We start from the raw sequence: 27,259 nt of genomic DNA, 5'->3' as shown, positions 1-27,259 counted from the left end.
CTTGTAAATATTTTTTTCGCCGCTAATAATCATAACGTTGATGCGGATATTTTCAATTAAAAAAAACTGATTAAAGGTACATATAGTTCATACGAATATTTTCCCCCAGAACTTTCTCTTTTTGATACCTTTCAAGCATAAGTTATTATTCACCAAATCTCCAATCAGTGACAATCTCGAATATCAGAAGGTGGTAATTTATTCAGAAATCGCTGGAAGTAATATTTATACAAATCCGACAAGGGAAGCAAACTTTTCCCATGGCGAAACGTCGTTTCAATAAAAAAAAGTACTTATTAATTTTATATTATGGACCACACCACGATATGATGAAGTACCGAACACCCTTGAGGCCAAAAAGAATGTTTTACTCGTTTAAAATTCGAGAACGGTGTCGGTTATCAGCCAGGCCATAACCCAAATCTCAGACCCGAAAAACAATTGAATGCTTGAGAATCAGTTCTTTTGAAATAAGGTGATATTATCGGTTCATGTTTGGTTTCACATGCTCGATTGTATGTACAAAAAATTAGTAATATATGATCAAACCAGGTCTTACGAAATGTACAAGGTTGTCGCAGAGCCGACTATGCTAAACTTATTTCTATCAGTTGTGTTATGAAGTAAGTAAATTGAATATTCAACATCAAAAATGAGATTCAGGAAAGGGGTGGTTTCTGATAACAGGCATACTTTGTTTCTAAATTGATGAAATATTCTTAGGTTTCATAATAAATGATCAAGAAAATTATATAGTTTCTCATTAAAAAAAACTTCACTGAGCTGGAGGAAGAATTGAAATAGCATTTTTTTTTTGTTGCAGACCGGATATATTCGGACCTCAGACAGTAGTTATTATATTGAACCTGCTGAAGTATTTCACAACGGATCCACAGGAAGCTTGATACACAGAATGAAGAGAGTACCTCTTCCTACGAAAGATTTCAACGATATCAACTCGATGGAGTTTTACGAGAATTCTGGTGAGTGAAAGGTTTGATGAAATATTCAATACATTTTTCACAACACATTCAATGGGCTTGTTTCATGATTTTTGGTTTATAGTTCACTTGATAGAAATTTCAAATTGTACATTTTGTTTTAGCTCTCTAAGTACCGTAGTTTTCCCGTAATTAATTATTGAAAATCGAATGTGGTAGGCTGGTGACGTCACGGTCCTATTTCCGCTTCTTTTTCGATTGACCGATAGGAACAATAGAAATAATCAACATTGCCAAATCGTAAAATTTACGAAGCCTATAATTATCAATTTAATTATGGAAGTGTATATGAACCCGTTAGAGTTTCAATTAATGAAAAATTCTCCACATAGAATAAAATGTACACGAAAAATCATGTTTGGAAATAAGTCCTATATCTAAAATCAGTACGAAACGTCGAAAGATCACAAAATATTTACCTAAACTATGATTTTATGCATTATTTAATAGTATACAGTTATGAAAATCAAAAAATATAGCAAACTGGATTAAAAAATCATTTCGAATATTCAATTTATTCTACAATCCCCAATCTGTACAACTGCAATTTATTATAAAAAAAAACGATTCCTACATACATACATCTTTCTAATATTGCTATTAAATTCAAGCGTTATAGGCTCGCTTGGGTAATCTGTTGAATCTTCCAAAACTTGAGAGGAAGGTTGAAAAAGGTCAAGTATAGACAGAATTGATTGTACTCGAACTGATCCAACAAAAGCTTCGGAGGTAATACCATTATTCATATGATAAAATTTAAGAAGTAAAATGAAAGGCATTTAATTTTTTTGCAAAAATATTAATTCATTTTGTTTCATACTTTCAGCAACAGTATTAACTCCATATAATACTTTTTGTAGAGAATACTCGAAGTTGAAATAAAAAACTGTGTCATCATATTCAATATTTTCGTTTTCCTTTCATTTATAGTTACTTTTTAAATGATTTCTATAAAGTCTTGGAAGAGTAGTTGAAGCCGACTCCGACAACTTACCAAGAGGCGATTTTGAAATGATCAATGAATTTTACTTGAAAAATTTGCAATACTTTGGTACCAAAATGAAGTAGGTGGTATATTTAGTAGGTTCCTTTTATTTATATGACATTCGTTTTTTGTAACACTGAAACACTTTTTGTCTGGTATGGATGATCTGTTTTTACAACTAGATATAAAACATATTTCAACCATTTTGGTGGTAGTAATGATAAAACTCAATCCAAAAATAACCTAAAAAATATTTTTCGGAATGTAAACTGATGACACGGAATATACAGCAAAATAGGCACCCGCCAAAACCTACCTTTTATAAAAAAAAATGTTTAATTAGAAAATTATAACAGTTGCATTCACACTGTGTAGACAACGATAACAACAAAAATAGCGTCGAATTGGATCATCAGATCTGTGATTGGATATTAAAAAACAATAAATATACTTGGCAACTCCGCTCTAGACACGTTCAATTTTATTGGTTAACAGACACGCGGCCAATTTGAATTCTTGCTTTTCGAATTGTTCTTTTTTCTGCAAATATAAAGGGATCTTGGGACCGATTAGGCTTGATAAGTATAATATACAGTAAAATTATATTTCACGTGCCCCCATGAATAATAATAAACGGCAATAAGTATAGAAATTATTGAAAAAGACTTCATATTTTTGTAGTTCGATATTGATTTATTATAAACATGTAAAATATATTAAATATGTGTAAAATATTACTGATACTATATAACTCAACTTAACGTTTTTCTCTTGGACACCATTCCAAGCCGTCAAGGTATTTTTCTTCAGACAGGTATATTTTGTTCGAAGCACCAATTTCAAAGGAATTCTATGCAAACAACCATTCTTACCATAACAATGCCAATCTATTTCATAAAGAGAAATAGATTGGCGGAATGCTTTCAAGAGTGGACTGCATTATTGTATGGAACTAGGTGTAGGTCATTTCAAACAATTTATCCGTTGATTTTGTTCCCAATGATATTATTTGTTGTTGATTTTTTCGTTAAAATGAACGTCAGCGAACTTTCTGTTTTTTCTTAAATAAAACGTTTAACATTTGATTTCTCGATAGCGAATGAATCAATTCCGAAAAAAATTCAGAGGTAATGGAAAGACAAAAGACCTTTCAAATGATGTATCAGTCGACCCCCCCATGCCATTGGAAAACAGAGGGGATAGTTGCTGACCGCAGAATTATTCCTCCTAGAAATAAAAATTGACCTGATCTTTGAAATTTTCGATTACACGTCCGTTTCTGACTTACAGGGGGGGTCAAGTTATCGTTGGAACGCCCTGTATACTATTACGCCTATGGGTTTACTTGCGGTCGTGACTTTTACCGAACTATATCCTGAATTATCTCCGCAACCGGCCCGTAATACGAATATACGAGGGGTACTATTTATATTTTGGAAATAGCTAACATTTTATAATGATGAAAATGATTTTATCGTTTTTTGAAATATTCCCCTTGATGATCAACACATTTCTACATTCGTTCAAACCATTTGTCAAAGCAGTTTTTCCATTCCTCTTGAAACACCTCCAAAACATGGTTTTTGAACTCTTCAACTGCTTCTTCGGACCTCGTAAATCGTTGACCACGCAGTTTACCTTTGATATTCGGAAAAAAAGAAGTCATTGGGTGCCAAATCAGGATTGTATAATTCATCAATTCGATGTTTTGACTGCTCAAAAATTCGCCTATTTGACGAGATGTGTGAGAGCTTGCATGATGGAGAATGATTCGTTTTCGGCAGTTAGTGTCACGAATTTCTCGGAAGACTTCCGGAGAAATGATGGCGTGCGACTCAGAATTAACCGTTCTACGTTGCTCAAGCGAAACAGTGTCCACATAACCCATTCGGCCGAAAAAACAGGCGAGCATTTGCTTCGCTGTGCATCTTCCACGAACAACTTTTGTTGAATTAAGCTCATCTTGGAATACCCACACGGTCGATTGCTGTTTTGTTTCTGGCTCATACGAAAATAACCATGATTTGTCACCTTTTACGGTGCTTTTGAAGCACCACGGTCGAACTTTTTAATCATTTCCTTACACCACTTGACGCGAGCCTTCATTTGAGCGATGGATAAAGTATGGGGTATCCAACGAGAACAATTTTTTTTACAACGAAGTGTTAATACAAAATCCAATGTATTGAAGTGGAACTAATGTGCAAGGATGTCTCTATCTCACCATATGTAACACGACGATCTTGCATCAGTTCAAGGCACTGAATCGATGTTTTTTGACACAACAACCGATTTTGTACGACCTTCTAGGAGTTTTTCCGAGATCGAACTACGACCACGATTGAATTCACTATACCAGCGATACACTGTTGTTTTTGATGGTGCTTTATCGCCATACAAAGAACTGGCACATTCTTGTTGAGATAATCCACGTCGAAAGTTGTGAAAAATATGCCAACGAAAACCTTTTCTTGAAATTTCCATTTTTTAGTCAAATTGATTATCTTAACTCACTGTAAACAAAACAAATAGCACTCGTACATCAAAACGTTGTGAATACGTTTATGCTAAAAATGTCAAACTTTATTATGGCGTTGCCACATTTCACATATTGACATTTGTGTTGCCAGTTCCCGAAATACAAATAGTCCCCCATCGTATACAGTAATAGAAGACCCGCACATATTCTGTTGCTTTATTTCGTTTCGGCATCGAAGTGTTGAAGGTGATGAAAGGGGGGTGATGTCCTGTGGATATTTCTGCATGAATCACGATACTTCATTACATAGACAGATAAACAGACAGACATAATTCATTCAATCATGTTATGCATTCAATACATTTGTGACAGGTCAAAAAGTGTGCAAATGCACGCTGCCCTGAGTACAAAATTAAAAGATAGTATACAATTGTTAATGATCATTTGAAATAAAAATGTTCATATAATCCTGTGTTGAGTAAAAACAGTTTTTTAAAAGAAATGTTTAAACTCCCCTCTTGAATGATTGAGTACTGTACTGAATGAGGTCAGCTGGTAAAGGTTATACAACTTGAGTTCCAGTGAATTTCGTATAGACATTTCAAGTTTATTAAGCGGTTGTCTAAGTTTATCTGCATTTCCAGTGGGATAATTGTGATAGTCTGATTGGGTGAAGAATATACTTTTCTTTTTATGGATCTCTGGCAAATATACAAGGCAGAGGCAGAATTTTGTAAAAGATGAAGAGATGTTGACATGGTTCGTTGAATGTAGCTCCAGCTATTATTCTGAGTGCTTTTTTTGCATACGGAAAATCTTTTGAGCATGAGAGGATTTTCCCCATGAAAGAGTTCCATACATTGAATGGCGGTGAAATAGTGATTAATACGCAGTTACAACAGTATTGGTACTTATAAATCTTTCCAGCTGGCGAAGAAGGTAGAGATGAGTTGAAAATTTTTTGCACAGAAAGTCAATATGATTTTCCCATTTATATCCCTGTTATATCATGAAAGAAACTTTTTAGGATATGGATTCATCAAAGTTTCCTCCTCAGAGTCATTCATAGAAGTATTCCCACAAACATTTACATGACATTTATAAACCCACTATATATATAAACTAATAATAGTCAAGGAATAAAAACGTTGAACAGATTCAATGCATCCAACTAACTTACTCACCAACAGATTCGAACCATTCATTTAGACATTTTTTCACCTATTGTTTACTTCAAGATCTGCTGAAAACATCGCCGCAGTCTGTGAGAGTGTGCAGGAGGCAGGCAAAGACAGATTTTGTAAAAGATGAAGAGAGGTTGGCATGGTTCGTTGAATGAAGCTCCATCCATTATTCTAAGTGTTTTTCTTGCATACGGAAAATCTTTTGAGCATGAGAGGATTTTCTCCATAAAAGAGTTCCATAGATTAAATGGGAATAAATAAATCTTTTCAACTGGCGAAGAAGGTAGGACTGAGTTGATAATTTTTTGCGTAGAAAGTCAATATGATTTTCCCATTTAAGTGAGTCATCATAGGATTTATAAATATGGAATTCACGTTAACACGTATAACTGGTTTTCCTCATTACTAAATAACACAGCCAAAATAAAAAATAATAGGATCGGAGGCCTTGAATGTAGCATTGGAAGTTCCTCAAAACTGTAAACAATTATATAAATGTAACCAAAGATTATGTCTTGGAATAGACTGATCTTAATGTAATAATAACATAGTGACACCATTTTGTTTCTCTTTTAACAGGCAACATGACAGTGAGTTTTTTACCTGTTCATGTTGATGATTCGTTAAATTTTAACAAGTCAGATAGACACACTAAACTATTCCATTGAGTTTTGGAGAAAACAGTTGACTATGCACTCTTGTTTTACGTTTTGAAATAATCATAATAATCATAAAAAAATGTTATCTTGCGATAATAAAAAGAGAATTCTTAGGAATAGAATGTTTCTTTGGAATTACAACATAAAAAAGGGGCTGTCGTTTAAAAAAATTGTCGAGACGTCATATATGGAACATTATAAATGTCACCAATGCTACTAAAACTTCAAAAAATGCACATTTTGAACAAATTTTGACGTGTCCAAGGATTTTTTGAGAATATATTCAGAGTGTTTCAAATTCGATCATCACCGTTGGGATCTCGGAAATTTTGTTATTGTATAAGTCATTGAATTTCTGGCGAAAAATGGGTTTCACGAATGAAGAAAAAAGAGATATGATACAAATTTATTACAAATACGATAGAAACAGTGTTGGGACATCGGAAATGTGTTTAAACCTGAAAGACGACAACCACATCGAAGTATGTTCAAGTTATTGGATCAAAATCTCACCGTGTTTGGTTCATTTGAAAAGCCAAAGAAACAATAAGAAGACAAAATGGACCAGGAAACTAAAGAAAATTTGATAAAGGAGGTATTTATGAGGAAAGTGGGCAAGAATTTACAAAGATAGAATTTTAGATTCTCATTTATTTGACGGAATTCTGAATGGAGACACCAGTTTTTAATGTCGATTTTCGAAGGCTATTTGGATGATCTACCTATGGCTGACTATAACAACATTTAGTTTCAACATGATGGTGTTCCACCGCACACTACCAGACGAGTATCTAATTACCTGACTGAAAGGTTTGGTGATAAATGGATAGGGAATAGTGGATAGGGAATAGTTTATGGTCAGAGGAAACATCAAAATATTGAGGACCTTCAACACAGCATTGTTAGAGAGTTCGAAAGATTGAGGAGGAGGGAAATTGATCGTGCAGTGAATAATATTTAAAGAAGGGCACAGTTGTGTTATCATGAACAAGGCCAGAATTTTGAGGATTTGCTGTAGTTTACTTTTGTCTTTACATTTTAGTTAATTATTGTTATTTGTTCAAAGTACTATTTTCATTGAAAAGGATACAATATCTAATTTACCTCATACACACCTCATTTATCAAATGTTGATTGTTGATTCTGTCTCTGTATTTTTTCCTCGGCTTTTCAAATGAACGAAACTCGGTGAGATTTTGATCCAATAACTTGAACATAGTTCGATGTGGTGGTCGTCTTTCGGGATAGGTACAAGTTTAAATACATTTCCGATGTCCTAAAATTGTTTCTATCGTATTTGTAATAAATTTGTATCATATCTCTTTTTTCTTCATTCGTGAAAGTCATAGTTTCCGAGATACCAATGGTGAGGATCGCATTTGAAATACCCTGTATAATGAACACCTTACTTTCCTTACTTTGTGTACACTATGCATTACAAACATGCAGTGAAACAAAAATTTCAACAATTTGTAATTATACAATGTGGTTGAAATTACCTATAAATGAATTCCTACTAATCCAGGAAATTCAATTAACTTTACCGTGATGGTTAATCTTCATTCCAAATTCCTTTTCCGTGCTAAATCCCAAACATACATTGCGAATACTCCACTAATGGACAAGACAATAACTAGCCAGCATAGCTTACCATCAACCATCCCACAAATTGCGATCTCCTAGCCGAAGGCGGTAGATGTAGCGAGTAAAAACGAAATAATAAAAAATGGCGTAATGAACTGAATAAATAGCGACAAGACGGCTGGGTATACTTGCACGGTTGATTATTAAATACCTGATTGTATAATGGTTTACAAGACAGGCGGGCTGGAACGCTTGCAGACTGCTCGGCTCCTTCGAGACTCGAGTATTGGATGAAAGGCGAAGATCCGTTCCACCAAAGGTTGTTTCTTGAGATATAATTAACTACTTGTTACTTTATGACACCTAAGAGGTATTTATAACCTTGCTTGCAAATATATCCTTTGGACTTTTAATTAATAGATCAGCTTAGAGTTATACATATACAGGGCAAAATTCTATAATAAAAAATATATTTTATTGATAACTGTGTGAATGATTTGCTAAAACGTTAGTTTTAACTGTTTCTAAAGTTAAACTGATATCTACAATTTAATTTAACCGTAGCATCTATCATCCAGAATGCAACAGCTTTTGAGATATGTTGAATTTTGTATTTCTTCAGAAACGCGGTATCTACCATCACTTACTTTGGAATGTTGAAAATTCAATCAAAATAGAAACTTTCCAAATGAAATATTGTCATTTCAAAAAAAAATGGAGTAACTCCCGAGAAATGTTCTTTATTTTAGCAATCACATAGGCAACCAAACATCTTATAACATCTGGCCCGCTCGATCCCCGGATCTCAATCCTCTCGATTTCTCTATTTGAGGTCATTTACAGCATTTGGTTTATCGTACTCCTGTTCGCGATGTAGAGAACTTAAGAAACCGCGTCATCGATGCGTGCAGGGTAATCAGAGAGACTCCAGGCATATTTGAGCGAATACGTGACTCAATGCGCCGACGTCTAGACGCATGCGTAATGTCTGAAGGTAGACATATTGATCATTTACTATGATTTCTACATGTTGTGTGTTTTGTTATCAATAAATTAGTTTTGTTTATTACCCTTTAATCGTTTAATGCAGGTACTAACTACAAAATAACAATAAATCCAGTTCGCATTTATGACGAAGTATCTCTGTAGTTGTTCGTAGAATAATTTTTTGCTGCGAACTGGTTTATTTTGGGCAAAAAACCCAAGAAACATGTTTTGTTTAGAATGAAACAGGCTATCGGAAATAAATTTTCAAACGGTAAACAAATGATAAGATATTGGAAATAAATTTTAGGGGTTGCGTTTTCCACCCCTTACAACCATGGGGTAAACCAAATAAATTACTGGCTGAGTGTCTTTTTGGTAGTACAAAACGACAGGTTAATTTCAATATTGTAACTTTTTCAGTGCTTGTGAAAAAAACTGTTATACAAATTTCATGTATCCCATTTAAGGGGATGTATCTTAACAAGGGATGCTCCAATGAAGTTTCTTTATATGAAAGATCCTATCTTTTTTCCGATGAGGAATCACCTCCTTAAATGTTTTACACTTATTCAGTTCCACCCTGTATATAAACTAATAATGGCCAAGGAATAAATACGTTGGACAGATCCAATGCATCCAACTAACTTACACACCAACAGATTCGAAACATTCATTTAGGCATTTTTTCGCCTATTGTTTACTTCATCAGTGATGGGCGTTGCTTCGTTTTTATTTGTTGGGTTAATTAACCAGATTGGTGTTTTCTTCGTTCATAATGATTTCTTAATGAGTACTTATCGGGTCTCTCAACTTATTAATTTGACAATTGATAACGGTCATCTTGTTTAAGCTTCATCTGTCAGTCTGTTTTGCAAAATCACCATGAACGGATATAGCATTCAACAACACGCGCGAATAATAACATTGTTTTATCAAAATGGGTGTTCTGATCGAGCAACCTACCGCGCGCTTTGTACATTTTGCGGTCGCCATAATCGTCCTACCGAGAAGGCTATTCGCAATGTGGTGGATAATTTGAGCCCACCGGTTCAGTAAACGATCGACCAACACTCATATGCCGACCAAACGCAAGATCTACCAAAAAACATCGCCGCTGTCTGTGAGAGTGTGCAGGAGAATCCGAGGCAGTCGATTTTGCGTCGTTCACAAGAACTCGGCCATTCGCAGATCGAAACTTGACGAATTTTGCGTCGTGACTTGGGCCTGTACCCGTACAAAATTCAACTTACCCAGGAACTGAAGGTAAATGACCATAGACAACGACGTGTGTTCGCTGAATGGGCTTTGGAGCAATTAGCAACTGACCCAAATTTTCATCGAAAAATCATTTGAGGCCTATTTCTGGAAGAATGGGTACATGAACATATTTCTTTGAGAACGACGTTGGCCAGGTCATCACTGTCAACGGCGAGCACCATTGGTCGATGATTACCAACTTTTTTTATCCTAAATTGGTGGTTCACCCTAGCACCCCTGATGAGACCTGTGGCAGATCTCATCAGGGCTGCCTGGTGTTGAATCGTAAATGTGTTGTGTTTGGGATCGGGTTTTCGAAAATAACTGGCATGTTACCCACCTACCTATTATGGTATAGTGTAGTTGGTACTCCTGACAATGGGAGCATTCATTTATTATCGTGAAGCATATGTTTTAATTACTGAACTGAAACTGAATATTTGATAATTTTTGTTTGATCATTATGTCAATATACCAGCATCGTTCGTCCCTAACTAACCATGACGAAGTAAAGTGCGATGGCACTTATTTATTGGAGCTGTCCAACAAAACCGTTGGCAGGATAAATTTCTAATTACAGTGCACGATCCCTTGCAGTCTTAGACAAAGCATCTCGATGAGGATCAACTGGAGGAAAAAAGGAAGCGCACCTTCCGTCCATGATATTGTCTATCGAGTTTAATGCCATCGGCTCATCCATGAGCGCATAATAATTTTTTCGTACTGGGGACGAAATTGTAAACATGACTCTGGAATAAGCACATTGAAGTAATCAAAAGGTGTTTTTCAGAACTTCCTTCACCCAACTACTTTTTTCGTTAACTTCTTTATTAACAATATTTTCTACCATGAAACTTTCTTCTTTTAGGAAATAAAATTTTTGGCTTTCCACTACTCCATTTTGATACAAAAAAGTGTGGGAATCATTCCGTGGTATAAATTCGTAACTTATGAATGAATTGTGTGTTTTTTTTCTTATAATGTTATCCAGATTGGTACTGAAGAGCCCTAAGGCAAGTGTCTTACGGCGAAATATCGATGTCTACCAGTGAGGATGACAGTGTTCCTAGTAAGTGAAATTTTTACCTTTCATTTAGTTTATTGTGTAGGAATCCTGTGAATGATATCTGATTCAATTCCATAACGAATATTTGGAATAGAAACTAAGTAGAAAAAAGTGTTTTTTGTATAATTCAGTTTTCGTATAAAAGTATTTGTTTCCAAAGAATTTTTATTTCGTGTAATTCAATGTTTGTATTGAACTAGCTGTTTCAGAAGGGCTTTTTCTTCTATGCATGATCCATACTTCTATGTTTGAAAAACATATGTTTGAAATATGTTTTTCCATTAACCAGCTATCTCACCCCTACGAACGACAACCCTCAGAAGTCGAAACTTGTGCGAGCTAAGGACTAACGAAGTCTTACCTTTCAATGTGTGATTCCTTACACAGAAGTATAGAGTTACTTCTTTTGAAATTGATTGCTTTCTGTGGAAGATTCCCACATTTTTTTTGTCAAGATAGAGTAGTGAAAAGCCAAAAAATTTACTTTCCAAAAATTAGTCACTCCTAAAAATGTAACTCTTTCAATTTCCTCTTTTAATTTATTTGCTTTATTTGTTTCATGGTTTTAGTTACACCACAAGTAAATATAGTTAATTTTTCGAATTTTGGCTTGAAAATGTATGATCTTCAGAATGAATTGTTGACAGTTCACTAGAAAAATATAACGATTTTGTTCACTTCTAACGAAGGTTTTTTATAACAACTAGGTCATGGAAAGTACTATTCGAACAAAAAGAGGAGCATCTTCTTTTCTTTCAACTGCTTTTCGATAGTGAGTGAAATGTAATGAAAGCCTCATAATTTATTTGGTAGTCTTTCAAGATGAATATTTACCTAAATATGACTATATGGGATATTCCTGAATGTCATGTGAATATTCAAGTAACACTTTATTGTGAAATTTTTACTGAACAGTTTAAAAAAACTGCAACAAACCCAATACGTGTTCCGCTATACAATAGCTTCCTCAAGCGTTTTCGTACAGTGTGAAAATGCTTGATAACGCTATTGTATAGCGAAACACGTGCGGCAGTTTTGGCTAAAAGAACATTCCGGAAAATTCAGGAATCATCGGAAATAATCTGGAATGTTAGGGAACATTCTTTAAACATCCCAGAACATAATCGAAGGATAAGGGAGTTATATGATGTAATAGGACCTTATCCTTCAACCGAAAACAAGGTTACCGTTTTAACCTTAAGAGAGTAATTTTAAAAATGTAAGTTCTGGAAATTTCGCTCTCCAATGTGGGTGGTGCTCCCTTTTGGTAGCTACCCGACCTCTTTTTTTTTAACTATTACCCAATTTCATACCAACTCCCTAAGCGAAGCCGTGAACTCCAACTATTACCTAACTAATGATAAATGTATTTAATTAGAACATTAATATAGGTATATTAATATAGGTATAATTAATATAGGTATATAGGTATAGGTATTTCATGATGATATGCGCATATTCAAGGGTTGCTAAATGATATATAAACTATAGTCCAAAAATTTTCCGTTACGTTGAAAAAAAACTGTAAACATTTAACATTTCCAAAACCATTTGAGATATTTTAGTAATATTTGTAAGCCAGAGAACTCTCTGGCTTACAGGCGAAGCTCTCTGGCTCACAAAGACAGGCTTGTCTGGCTATCTGTGGTACCAGAGGATTGGATCCTCCGGGAGAAGTAAATTTTAAGATCCAAAACACCTTCAGGCTCTGGTGCAGGTGTTGCAGACCCTGGACAGAGATATCAACCTGCCTAGGGACCTATGCGACTGTATTTCAAACGGAAATCTATGCTATTGAATTGTGTGCGGAGAGTTTGGTAGAAACCAACCTTATACATAAGTCAATAAAAAATTTCTCGGACAGTCAAGCGCCCTTGGAAGCTCTTGGGTCCTACCGAGCAACATCTAAAGAGGTAGCAAATTGCGAAAAACCACTCTCCTCAATAGGAAGGCTTAACAGATTGTCTCTGGTCTGGATTCCCGGCCATAATGGCCTGAAAGACAATGAGGCTGCCGACTCCCTTGCAAAGGAGGGTGCTGCAAGTAGATTCATCGAACCAGAACCTGACATTGGCATTGCTTTAAGTTGAACACTAGGATGGCAGGAAGTTTTAAAGACTTCTGGCAAAATCTTTCAGGATTAGCGTTTATTCGCCCTTCGAATCTTGAAACCAAACAGGTGTTGGACTACAGTAGGGCTACAGTCAGGACTACAGTCAGGCGAACAAGGCGTCTGGCCCTGATGAAGTGCCCGTCATTGTACTTAAAAAGTGCACAAATGAACTCGGACCAGTATTTTGCAGACTTTTCAACCTCTCTTACAAAAAAGGGGTTTTTCCTTCTTGTTGGAAGATTACTCGCGTTCGGCCTATTCCCAAAAAGGGTAAGAAAAATCTTCCAATTAACTATAGACCAGTCGCTTTGCTATTAGTGATATCAAAAATTATGGAGAAAGTCGTAAACCACCATATCCCCAAATATTTGGAAGCCTTCAACATCTTAAGCGATCATCAATATGGCTTTCGAAAATAAAGATCAACAGGCGACCTTCTATCGTATGTCACCCATATTTGGAGTTACGCAATCGATAAACATGGAGAATCAAGAGCTGCTGCGCTTGATATTTCTATGCCTTTGACCGTGTGTGGCATGAGAGTTTGGTGGCCAAACTTCGATGCTATGGCTTATCGGATTATTTCTGTGTATGACTCTCTAACTTCACGAAAGAACGTTTCCTGCAAGTGGCCGTCGATGGATATCTCTCGAATACTTTCACCATCAACGCTGTTGTTCCCCAGGGATCCATATCGTATTCAATTCTATATTTATTGTATATCAACGACTTATTGGAAAAAACCAAGAATCCAATATATTGCTTTGCTGACGACAGCACACTTGTCTCGTCATTCTATTTGAATTCCAGGACATCGACTGCGGAGTTGCATATCTTAATGAGGATCTAGAAGTGATTTCTAATTGGGGTGAAAGTAATTAGGTTCAATTCAATGCTACTATAACACAGGCACCGGTTTTCTCCACGAAGATAAATGTCTTCGAAGAGGATATAATAATGTCAGGTCAGACAATTCCGCTTTCTGCTTCGATAAGTTTGTTGAAGGAGTTAAAATTGACACCAAATTGTCTTGGCATAATCATGTCGCTGAAATTACAAAGGCTGCTTCTCAAAAGCTTGAAACACTGTTCCGAACCAGAGAACTGTAGATACCTCAGTAACTTTTGATGCTTTATAAAGCAGACCTTTTTTGGAGTATTGTTCTCATGTACGGAACTCTGTCCCCAAATATACCCTGAAGTTGCTAGATTCCATCCAGAAAAGAGCCCTCCGCCTGATTGAAGATGCCAACATCACTTGCAACCCTGATAGCCTTAAATATCGAAGAAAGGTTTGAAATTTGTCTCTCTTCTATAGATACTTTCACGGGAGGTGTTAAGTGACTTAACACATTCGATTCCACCAAAAGCGGTACATATCAGAATTACGCGACGGACTGTGGCTGCTCGTCGTTTTGAGATTCAACTCAGTACACCTCGAACTTCACTGTTTAAATACTTTTTTATCTGGAGAACTGCGTTTATATGGAATAAACTTCCTGAGAACGTTTTTCCAAATGGATTTAATCTACAGCGATACAAATCCAATGTGAATCGCTACTTTCGCAAAGGCGCCGCTCTGAGAGCGCCTTAAGGATTTTCCTGTAGTGCTTGTGTTTTGTTTAAAAAAAAACAGATACGGTATTTGTGAAAAAAAGTCACGCCCTAGGACAGTACGCGCCCATGTATAAGGCCAAACAAGAATCTCTCTCTTCAAAGATAAGAAGGAAAAAAGTCTAAATTCTTTCACACTTGAAGCGGTTGCAGCGTGAAAAATTCGCGGCTAATTTGATGTTCTGCATGATTGTAGGTAATCAGCGATTTTTCTTCTGCCTTAAAAATTGTTGATCACGAATACATTAGATCTAAAAATACTATCAAACTCCAAGCGTGCAAACGTGTCTCAGGAGATAATTCATTTTTCGAATGAAGAATATTGAAATGCCTCCGAGTAGGAGCGATCGCCTTTAGTTTTTTTTTTTTGGTAAAATTCCGCCTAGTTGGAATCGGAATCGGGATTGAACGTGCAGGTCTTAAGTAACTCAATTTAAGGGACTACTAATAAGCAAAAATAAAGATGGGCAAAGCAACCGTGAGTTCAAATAACGGTACACAAAGAAGGGCTGCAACTTTTCAATTCAATGAGATTTGAAAAACTATGCGGGTAAACATTATTGGAATATTTGACAAAAATCTTGAAATAAGTTGATTCATATCTTTCAATGCCAATAGAATAAAAAATTATGGAGAATTCTAAGCTAGTGTGCTTGATATTTTCAATACTGAGACTGGTATGGGGTTTAACTAATCATTGAATAGAACTGGCCGATACTTGATGAAAATCCATATTAAAAAACCAATCAACACAGTTTATTGTATGATATTCACTACAAATAAAATTGTGAAAATCATACAATAAACTGTATTAATTAGTTTTTTTTTGTTTAACTAATCATCAGATCTTCTTTTTTCGTGGCTCACCAGTTTTCCCAAAAGACCGTTCCATACAAGTGGTCACGATAGTTCTCGTTCGGGAGGAACCATTTTGTCTCTTACCTTTTTGATATTATACCTCAATGATGTATTGGGAAAGACCATATCTCCATAGCACAATTATCTCTTATTTCAGTTTGAATTTCCTAACATTGGCTGGCAATACACAATTTTCGGCGAAAAAGAAAAGTTTTATATCACAATGAAGATCTGCACAAAATTTCAGCTTGGGGAATTCAATGCTACAAAGTCCCAAGCATCAGATATCCCTATCCCATTGTCATTTTCATTCAGTGAGGATTATCATCTTTCATATCTTCAATATTTACGATTCACTGAAAAATGGACCACATCAGAAAAACAATATATGTAATTAACCATTTTTTGATCAGGGCCATCTCCATTGATTTTTTAGGTTATTTATACAGAAGGTGATTTTCTGCATCTTTTGCTAGCAAAGATAAAATTCCATTCCAAAGATCTGTACATCATATTGTCGTTATTTGTCGATAATAATAACAAATTTTCTGTCTGAAATGGAATATAAATTTGTATTCATCCTGAACGAATGAACCAATTGGTTAAGTTATCGCTCAATATACTCAGTAATAGTTTTCAAAATAAATTTCAAATATTTTGCTTTTCAAATACTTATCAGCAATATTTTTGATTATTTGACAAATAATACCTGAATTGAATGAGATCATGTGTTTGCGGATGTTTCAGTGTTATAAAAATTAAAAATTGAAACAAAACTCAATCTGATAGAATTGGAACTTCCGGTCTAAAATTTTCATAATTAAAATACTTTTTCCACATCAGAATCAAAGCACTGTCTTACGACACGCGTTTCGCTAACCACGTTATCATCATCAGAAAAAGGCTGAAACTAAATGTCACATTAAGGTAGACCTGAACGAACTATTGCTTTCTTTAATGTTGTTACTTTAATGAGTGCCATTAAACGAATACCTAGTATTAGTTATTGTATATTAAATCCGTACTTATATTAATGACTACATGTCATTGGATTCGAACTGAAACATCTTGTAGTTTCTGTAGCATTTTCGGTAAAATACCCATATGGAATTGGCTGATAGTTTATGAAAATTCATAACGTATTCAAGTAATACTTTATCCTGTCTAAATTCTATATCTAATGAGTGTTTCATATAATAACAATTCAAATCATAAGACCTTCTACCTACTCAATGAATAAAAATTTTACCTGAGTTTGAATATAAGCTAATTGAAAATTGAAGCATAAAAGAAAAATTTAAACATAAAAGAACTAAGTAAAAGGACATGTAATAAAATAATTACCAATTTCCACATTAGAAAACATATTTGAAAGAAATATAGAACTTTTTAAAGTTCACAAAAGATGGTTTGCAAATGTGGAATTAATAAATTCCACATTTGCAATTCGAAATTTTTCAAATTCTTCTTACCTAATCAGCAAAACGATATGCAACGATATTGATCGTTCAGAATAGCAATTAATAATTATCGTAACGATCTAACAAAGTGATCGGCAGATCTTAGATCTGCGTTACCATTTGGGAATAATATTTATGGACTGCCGGAGGCACAACACCTGTATATTGTACCATACAATACCGGTAAATTTTCCAGTCAATGCAACGTAGAAGTTTGTTTTATGACCGGTTATTATAATGTGTAATATCGCACAATGGATATTGGCGGTAGTGTAGAAGATATATGGAATAATGGTAAACAGTGTGGGGATATCGAAATTGTTGTTCAATATCCCCGCTGCAGCCCTCCTAAGATTTGAAAAGTCCAAAAAACACATTTTTCGTAATCCCATACTGTTATTTTGATTCAATGGTAATCACATGACAATTGAAAAGTTAATGTCAACAGCCTTTGTCCGTTAAGATTTTTCAACGACCTGCTTACAATAACATTAATTATAATAATACTAATTATTTATACATTTGACAATTGCTATTATTTGAAATTTCTATTCCATCGATGAGAGATTTACCGTCAATAGCACCAGTATTTGAATTTGTTGACGATGTGGCCTTATTACTATAAAATAGTTGTCTCGTTATCTTCATTCTCTTTGAAACTGAATTCTTGATATACGACTCCGCCATCGCAGAGGAGTTCCAACCTCCATGTTCTTTTACCGATAATAGATCGCCACCGTTTTCTAGAAGCATAGTAGCCAAGGATCTGCGAAACAAATGCCCTGTGTAGGGCTGAGGATTTTCCAATTTTAAGAATGCTGCAATTTTCTTTGGAAAAGCTCCAATAATATTAGTGCCCACAACTTGTTTTACACATTTACTATTCGTATAACCAATGAAGAATCGCCGATTTTCCTAATTTGAAGGCTGCAAAGAAGTCCTTCTTTGGGAATGACGGATACCCTGTTCTTTTTGTTTAGTGTACCTTAATGTAAATAAATTTCTGGTACTGGTACTTTCAAAATCATCCACAGTCAGTTTAACAAGTTCGTCGCGCCAAAAATTCCACCCATTAATGGAACCTTCTCAAGCAATCATGTATGGTCATCTGCCTCCAACAAAAAACTTAGGTACTTCTTCTTCTGACAAAATTTTTGCTTTCTTTGGTGTGTATCCATCAAACTTTCGTCTCAAGAACAAACATAATTTTCCATATCTGAAAATACCATTTCTGTAGTTAATACTCTTATATGGTGTAATATTCAAAAAACTTACCTTGAAATGTCAATGTTGTCATAAATTTTCAAAGCCAGTTTCAACCTTGAAACCTTTGGTCCACAGTGAGTTAGGAGAATACACCTCTAATTTCCTTTCGTTTAGGCTAATAATACATCTTCATTAACCAAATTTACATTCTTGATTTTGCGCCACTCTTCAAAATTTTCATATTCTTTTTGATATCGCTCTGTTTTTTTATTTCGAATTGTGTATGTTATCATAAAGAAGTAATGCGCAGTAAATTCATTTCAAAATAATAAATAATGGCTGGAAAAATTGACTCTGGATTCGTCATATTCAGAAAACATACGGGAAAATTGAGTATCTCTTATTACAAACTTCTTATGGTATACATCACTGGACACCACCTAAAGGTCATCTAGATCCAGGTGAATCGGAATTGAAAGCAGCATTCCGAGAAACAATGGAAGAATCAGGTCTCCTCAAAGAAGATCTCAAAGTCTATAAAGACTGTAAAAAAGTGTTGAACTATGAAGTTAAAGGAAAACCTAAAACTGTAAATTGATCAATCCAAGAGCTGAAGTTAAACTTTCAGACGAACATCAGGATTTCAAATATAGTTAGACATTGATGAAGCTATGAAATACGCTGATTACAAAGAGAGAATTACAGTTAGATTTTGAAAAGTATGTGAAATCGCTGAAATGAATAAAATAAATAAAGAATCAACACTCGCTGCACATGATTCTTCCAATCTTCAATTTCATTAATGGTCGTTGTTAAAGTGAACTCGTGAACACAAAAAACTGACGTTGTTTATAATATTGTTGTGATATTGTTAAGATGTGCCATGACAACAGCTTAACCTACCTACGTCGTTTGTTCTTTCCTCGGAATCAAAATGTATTCTTTCAGCGGATACGCAAATAACTGAGTTGGTTGTTGTTCGGTTTTATTGTATTGGTTCTAAAATTTCTATATAGGGCGAAACTGCAGTAACGATAGTTGCAAATAAAAATGGTATAAAAATATAGAAAGTTTCATTTCTATTTTTCATGATGATCTCCTACGAAGTTATGGCTACATCAATCAATTTATTGAAGAAAAAGTGTTGTGTTACGTACTGAATTGATTTATATGGACAAAATACATCCAAATTCGAGTTTAATTTTGACATTTTTTAATAAAGTTAATGTTAATTCTGCAAAATGTAAACAGTGTGATAAAAACTTTTCACGGAAAGGAGGTGGCACTTCACTGAAACTTCATCTCAAATCAAAACACAGTGAAAAGTATTAAGAACTTTTGTTGCTGGAACAAAATAACCAGCAAAACCACATATACCCAAACAGCTGAGACCTTCACAAGATTGTCAAAAACAGATGTCAATAGCAGAGTCTTTGAGAAATAATGGTACCTGGGATGAAAGTAAAGCAAAACAAAAAGAAATTGCTCGAATTGCGTCAGTTTACTTGAGAATGATTCAATAAGCCGAAACCGGTCGTAACGAATTAAAATCTTAGTAGAAATTAGATAAAAGTTGTGTTCTCTATTCTATGTTCAATATGAATTTTCATAAGAAAAATAAGTCATCAATCGAACAAAAAACGTACTATTTTTATTTTACTTTAATCTAATATTCGTAACCGACTCTATCCGAAACCAACGGATAATCCGAAATGATTACATATCCATAATCGTATCCGAAACCGATATAATTTTATTCCTATATTCGAAATTTCATATTCATAATAACATCTATGGTCTCAATGGCCTTTCCATGAAGTCGTGCGTGGTTACGCGTTGAATTAGACAGGACAGCAGTTTTTTCATATTTTATTGAGTGGTCTGTTTCCGCTAGGACATGTTTTGCAAATTCGGATTTCTCCGGTTGTACCAATATGACGTTAGCTGCGCTCGTGTACTTGTATCCTAGTGTTGATACTCTATTTGGTAGTTCCAATATAAATTGAGCCACATGAATAGAGTATCCTGTAATAACCGTTAAGATAATTCGAAAAAGCTGGATCAGAGTCAGGTATCATAATTGTTCTAGCGGCTCATGTTTTTAAGCTACAACAATAGTTCTCAGATGGTCAAATTTTCAAATTTATTTCAAATAGCTCTATATGTAACAGAAGTGTATTCTAAATCAATACCCATTGTACATCCTCCCGAGACCTTGTCCTCATAGGTCATAGTCCACCCTGTGTATGGGTCATTGGGAGACATCTCCTTTATATCGGCAGGTGTAGGCCATGATTGGCCGAACACACACTGTCTTATTGACGATAACTCCGGACACTCGCATAAGACATGCCTGACAGTTTCACACATCCTACATAGAGGTGTGTCACTAGCCCCATAATATGGATGTGTTTCCTTAGTTGACAGTGGCCGGTCAGAAATCCTACTGTTAAGCGTAGGTTTTTTCTGGTCATCGCCAAATATTTTTTCGGTGCCAGCTTCCCAGGGTCGCCCAGGGTGATCCTGGCAAGACTACATCCTTTGATTGTATTCCATCTCTTTAGGGATTGAGCATGGGTGTGACGTTTGGATAGTTCCGCAATTATCGAAGTCATCAGGCCGTAGGTGTCGCTGGGTCCTAAATTCTTAGTCCAGCAGCTTCCTTGGCTAAAGAGTCGGTAATACGATTACCTTTACTCCTGTCGTGCCCTTTAACCCACCTCAGGATAATGTTATTATCTACCGAGGCTTTGGCTAAATCTTGGTGGCACTCTAGTACTAGCCCTGAGGTACCACGTAGTCTGTTCAAGGCTAATAGACCTTGTCTACTATCAGTGCAGATTGTTATGTTCTTGCCAGAAATTCCTTTCCTGGTTATTTCTTTTGTGACGATTGAGATACCCGGAAGTTCTGTTTGAACCACGCTGGTATTTTTCCCATTCTCCACTTAATCATTAGGCTTAGTGATATGGAGTACACTCCACATCCTGAGACTTCTTTAGTTTTTGAACCGTCTGTATATATGCGAATTTCATTAAAAGGCATAACAATTTTGAAACTCTGACAACTTGAGAAATACTTCATCCTATAATCTCCAAATTACTTTATTTACAATAATAATTGTCGGAAATGAAATGAGTTATATTGAAGTGTTTTTAAACAAAAAGCCATTCATTACTGTCACTAAAAAAACATTAATGATATGCTAAAATTGTATGCACTGGACAGTACCCGAATGCTTAACAGCGTGAGTGGTTCATTCTACTCGTTCAATCCACTGCTATGTGAAAGTTAGTTAAAATCCCATTCTGGGATTTTCTATTGTCATTCTTCTTCTTCTTCTAACCTGTGATAGGAGTCATACGTTAAAAGGTAAGACCTCGTTAGGCTTTAGCTCACACACGTTTAGTTCGAAAGGGAGCGACAACAGGTTAACGGAAAAACACATTAAAATACTTTTTTACATTTCCTTGACAAAAAACGGGTAAATATTGAGATTGTTACGGTAGAATAATTACCATTTTCTGAATCAATTTAACAAATTTTGAAGAATTTCAATAAGAATAGTATACACACATTTTGCGTAACTCTATATGAATGAGAAAATACTTCATTTCAGGCAAAGAGAGTGATTAGATGAAAGTTTTGAGTATCTCATTTATTGCAAAATTGAATTAATATTAGAAATGAATGATGAACGATTTCCCTTTTGATGAATATTCATTAAAAGCCACCCAATTTGGAAGAAAATAAGTAGTTTCTTTTCGTGTAATTTGAGGTTGTAATTCAAAATTTTAGTGTTCTTGACCATATCATTACTGCTCAAGACTGTAATAAAAAATTGTACGTCACATAATTATCGGGAGTTTATACAGAAACAGGATTAATGTATCTCGGCACGTAATCTCAATTATTCATAGTGAGAATTGGAAACTACTTGTTGCCAAGACTTTTAATTTGGTATTTAGTGAATTTTATTTTTAAAAAACTATGTGACTCTTCTACGTCTTCGTAGGAAAGATTATCTGAAGTTTGTGAAGAGTAAATACGAAAACAAAAGTTTACCATTTCATTGTATATTTGAAAGTACTTTATTATCGACTCGAAATGATTTTTAATTTTTCCGATACTCTGAATGTATCAGTGTTGATATGAAGAATAACAATAAGAAAATAGTATTTTACGATAAAGATCTCACTATAGTGTGGTACTCGATTTATGACCACACAAAATACATACAGAACAGGCACTCCTCCCAAACATCGAAACTGCTAGTCTGTACATAACGCGAGTTTCACCAACCAAGTTGGCGTCATCAGGAGATGTCTAGACTAACCCCTAACTCTAAATACGCCAATTTTAACCTCACTTTCATACCTCTGACGTGTCAAGAAGACACGTCAAAAAGAGTACTTCGACTACGTCACTGAAGATGACTACCGCAGTTGCAGTTGAAACGGTTGGAGATTATTACCAAAGAAGACCACGGCAAAACCCGGAAGCCAATCAAAACATTGACGCCAGCCGCGAAAACTTGTCTTTCTCAAAATGGGTGATAACGCCCCCTTGAGGGCGTTGAAGCAGTTTAGGAGGGCGATGGCTAATTTAAAAATGTTTTTTTGCTTTTAACATAAACTTTACCGCTCCTTTACGCTTAACGCGCGTTTCCTCTTGTAACGCCATCTAGGGGACTAGGCAGTTACTATTTCCTGTCCGATAGTTGTCAAACTGTACAATAGATGGCGGTTAGGTTCCATGCGAAGCGAGAAGTTTCTAGTCTCCATTCTCGAAAGTACTAGGCCCGCCCGCTGCCTCATATAAAAGCGCGCGCGCCATCCAGCCAGTAATGTCATTCGACGATGGTACGAAAACAAGTGAATTTAGTTAGCGACTAGTTAGGTAAAGTGCTGTACGTGCGGTGGTGAATACTGTGAGTGGTGTCATTAGCAAGTTTTTAATACTCTATTCTTTACTTCGGCATTTTTGAAGATGCGGAATATATAAAATATGGATTTATTGAAAATCCCACAAATCCATCTTCGCCTATGTGCCTTCTTTGTCAAAAAATATTTTCGAATAAAGCGATGAAACCCTCAAGGCTACAAGATCATTTGAATAAAAGGCATTCAGATAAAAAGAGAAAAAATTGTGACTTATTTTCAAAACTGGAAAATAAATACTCAGCTCAGCCAACTGTGTCAAAACTTTTTTCAGCGGCTTCTAAGCATGACGACGACGGACTCCAAGCTCCCTACAATATCTCCTGGATAATTGCTTAAACAGGTAAACCTCACACTATTGGAAATGGTAGTTTCTTGTTTCGTCAATTCGTGCTTCGTCACCTAGTGAAATTTTACCTGTTATGACCCATTTTTTTCTTGTTTCGTCAACTGCAAAATATACTTGTTTCGTCACCTCATCTTTGCACCTGCGCTAGTGATTAAGAGGCTTCTATTATGCATTTTTTATTTTTATTTTAAAAATAATTAAATACGGTTTAAAGAATTCGATTCCAAATAAAGTCTAGAAATTGGGAAAGTTTGCCAAATAACTGGAAATGATTTAATTTTACCGGCAATAAAAGAAGTAATAACTACTGTGCTCAATAAACCAGCGGCATATGTTGTCCGAAAAATTCCTTTGAGCAATAGTGCCGTGCAAAGACGAATTGATGAGATGGCTGAAAACATTGAAGAGTCATTGTGCAATCATCTGAAGACTTCTAAATTGTCAATTCAGTTAGATGAGTCTACTTTACCAAACAATGAAGCATTGTTGTTGTCATAAGGTTTATTAAAAAGAGAAAATATATCAAGAACTACTATTTGCCAGAAATTTAGAGACGGATACAAAAGGAGAAACCATATATAATACACTGGAAAAAATTTGTGATGAGAAAGAAATTCCACTAAAGAATATTATATCAGCTGCTACGGATGGCGCTCCGGCTATGACAGGGCGTCACAAAGGCTTCTTAGCGAACTTGAAAAATAAAATTCCAGATGTGCTCGCTGTACATTGCGTCATTCATAGGCAATAAACATTTGGTTGCGAAAAATTTCTCTCAATTTTCTCTCAATCACTGCAATAGATCATCAAAGCAGTCAATAAAATCCAAAACAGCTCTTAGAATGACAGATTATTTAATCAGCTTTGTGTTGCTAATGATGAAGATTTCAACCGATTGCTATTTCATATAGAAGTGCGTTGGTTATTAAGAGGTAACTGTCTGACTCGATTTTACAATCTATTTGACTCTGTAATAGAGGTCTTGGAAAACAAAGACAAAGAATTGCACGACAATCTCATCACTTCAAAGAATGATATTGCGTACTGTATAAATTATTTAATGATGTCAATCAACAACTTCAAGGTGACGACTTGAATTTGATTAAAACAAAAAAGGCATTGCTGCTTTCGTAGCCAAATTGCTCTTATAGAAGAATAATAGCGGCAGACGTGAGTACCACAGTGATTTCGCAAAACGATTCCAGGACATTTTAAAATTGGAAATACCGGACTGGGTGTTGGATCCTTTTTCAAATGTCAACACAGCACAGCAGGATCATCCCAGCTGGAAGAAGAACTCAGAGAACTGATAACGAACGAGGAAATAAAAATTAAATTAAAAAATGTTGGCTACAAAATCCAATTCTGCAAGTGTACCCTGGATTGTGGTCCATCGTTCAACGATTTTTGATAGCATTCCCATCATCATATTTGTGTGAAGGTGGATTTGGTGCTGTGGCAACTTTGCTAACTTAAAAGAGAAATCAGTTACAGATTACCGAATGCGGTGACTTACAGCTGTTTTTGAGTAAATTCAAGACTGATATTAACAAACTTGTTAAAAATCATCAAATTCATCCTTCACATTAGAATAGTTTCAAAATTCAAACTGAAATGTTTGTTTTAATAACATGAATAAAAGTCTTCCTGGTTTGGCTCTCAACCTACTGTTCTACTGTTTGAAAGTTGAAATCTGCTGATGACTCAGTTCACTTTCAATAATGATCATTAAATGATTGTAAATAGTGGAAATTATTACGTATGTAAAATATAAATTGATGGATGTAGCCGTTAATACGTGGTAGGAAATCATAATGAAAAGAGTAATGGAAATTTCTATGTTTTTACCACTTTCATTTGTAACTAACGTTATTGCAGTTTTATCCTATACGGACATTTTCAAACTTATACAATAAAATAACAATGATTCATTACATTCGCCATTATATACCACCCCTGTAGGTACTAATAGAAATAGAGGTACTTGACTTTATTGAGTACCTGAATTCACAGTTCACAATGCGGATGTGCCAATTTAAAAACCGGAGAGTAAATTAAATCGATTTGATCATTCAACAGGTTGCACCCACAATGTTTATGGTTGTGAATTTCCAAGGATTCTAAATAATTGAGTTTGCAACCCTTCCTTGCATAGTGCAGAATTGACTGGCGCATAAATCGGGCTGAATTTGACCGATGACATGGGTTATGTTGGCTTTGAGGACCATTGTGGTTTATGGCTTATTCGCATACAACTGCGACCGAAGAAATCCCCACGAGAAAGTCTAACGGGTCAAATCGCACTATCTCAGATGCCAGTTTACTTCACTCCACGTGAGATGACCATGCCCTCAAATCGCTCGTCTAGAATATCCAATGTGTCATGAGATGTGAGGCACGTAGCGCCATCCTGTTGAAACCACATTTCGTTGGTGTCCAGATTATGCAATTCAGGCCAATAGAAGTTGGTAATCATCGACCTATAGTTGACAGTGATGGCCTGGCCAACGTCGTTCTCAAAGAAATATGAATTGATGTCGCCGCCAGCCCAATATCCACACCAAACAATGACTTCTTCGGGATGCATTGCACGCTCTTGGATATCATGTGGATTGGTATCGTCCCAAATTCGACAATTTTGTTTGTTCTCATACATATTCATCCAGAAATGGGTTTCATCGCTGAAGATAATTTTTCGATGAAAATTAGGGTCAGTTGACAAGTGCTTCAGAGTCCATTCAGCGAGCACACGTCGTTGTCTATGGTCGTTTCCTTCAGTACCTATGAGTCAGTTGAATTTTGTACGGTTGCAGGCCCAAGTTACGACGCAACATTCGCCAAGTTGTGGTCTGCGAAAGGCCTAGTTTTTGTGAGCGACGCAAAATCGACTGCCTCGGATTTTCCTGTATACTCTCACAGCCAGCGGCGACGTTTTCGGTATATCTTGCGTTTCGTCAATATAGGGGTGTTGATCAAACGTTTACTGAACCAGTAGTACATTGGTACATTGCCCGAACATAACAGCCATTTTGATAAACAATTTTATTATTTGCACGTGTTGTTCAATGCTATATCCGTCCATGGTGATTTGGCAAAACAGACTGAATAAATGACAACTAATTTGACGGATGTAGCTTCAACAAGATGACCGTTATCAATTGTCAAAGTTCAAAAGTTCCTGTTGGAAGACCTTATATAAAAAGGTGCAATAAAAACCTGAAATATCATATAAAACGTAACGAAAAGTTGAATACATATCAATACGTGTATATTTCATGTAGTTGTTCAAAAAGTCCACTGCTGCATTCGCATTATCCAACAAATGGCAATACTGGACACTGTTGTGTGATTTCTTCTTCAGCTGCAATGGATTGACTGGCAGCCTAGTGGACGTCAGTTTTTAATCAATACACGCTCGATACACTGAGTTTGTAAGTCTCTCTGAGGTCCTTCTGTATCTACTTGTTTACAAAAACTGTCGTTCAACTATTTTTTACATGTCAAAAAATACGATGTGA

The 27,259-nt window shown here is 35.5% G+C and overlaps 1 protein-coding gene across 7 annotated transcripts in view; it reads left to right on the top strand.

Annotated features, from left to right (window-relative positions):
* AdamTS-A (ADAM metallopeptidase with thrombospondin type 1 motif A) overlaps positions 1-27,259 on the top strand; it is a 454,792-nt gene that overhangs the window by 365,762 nt on the left and 61,771 nt on the right. For all 7 annotated transcript variants that reach the window (XM_074170637.1, XM_074170639.1, XM_074170641.1 and 4 more), the window contains one exon: positions 824-983. In XM_074170637.1, coding sequence (XP_074026738.1) covers positions 824-983 — 160 coding nt within the window. The remainder of the gene's footprint in view (positions 1-823; positions 984-27,259) is intronic.

Source organism: Leptinotarsa decemlineata, unplaced genomic scaffold, assembly GCF_025532065.1.
Source record: "Leptinotarsa decemlineata unplaced genomic scaffold, Ldec_3_MD MMD2_P_RNA_scaffold_9, whole genome shotgun sequence".
NCBI lineage: Eukaryota > Metazoa > Arthropoda > Insecta > Coleoptera > Chrysomelidae > Leptinotarsa > Leptinotarsa decemlineata.
The sequence above is the reverse complement of the archived record's forward strand: the minus strand, read 5'-3'. Positions and strand labels throughout refer to the sequence as shown.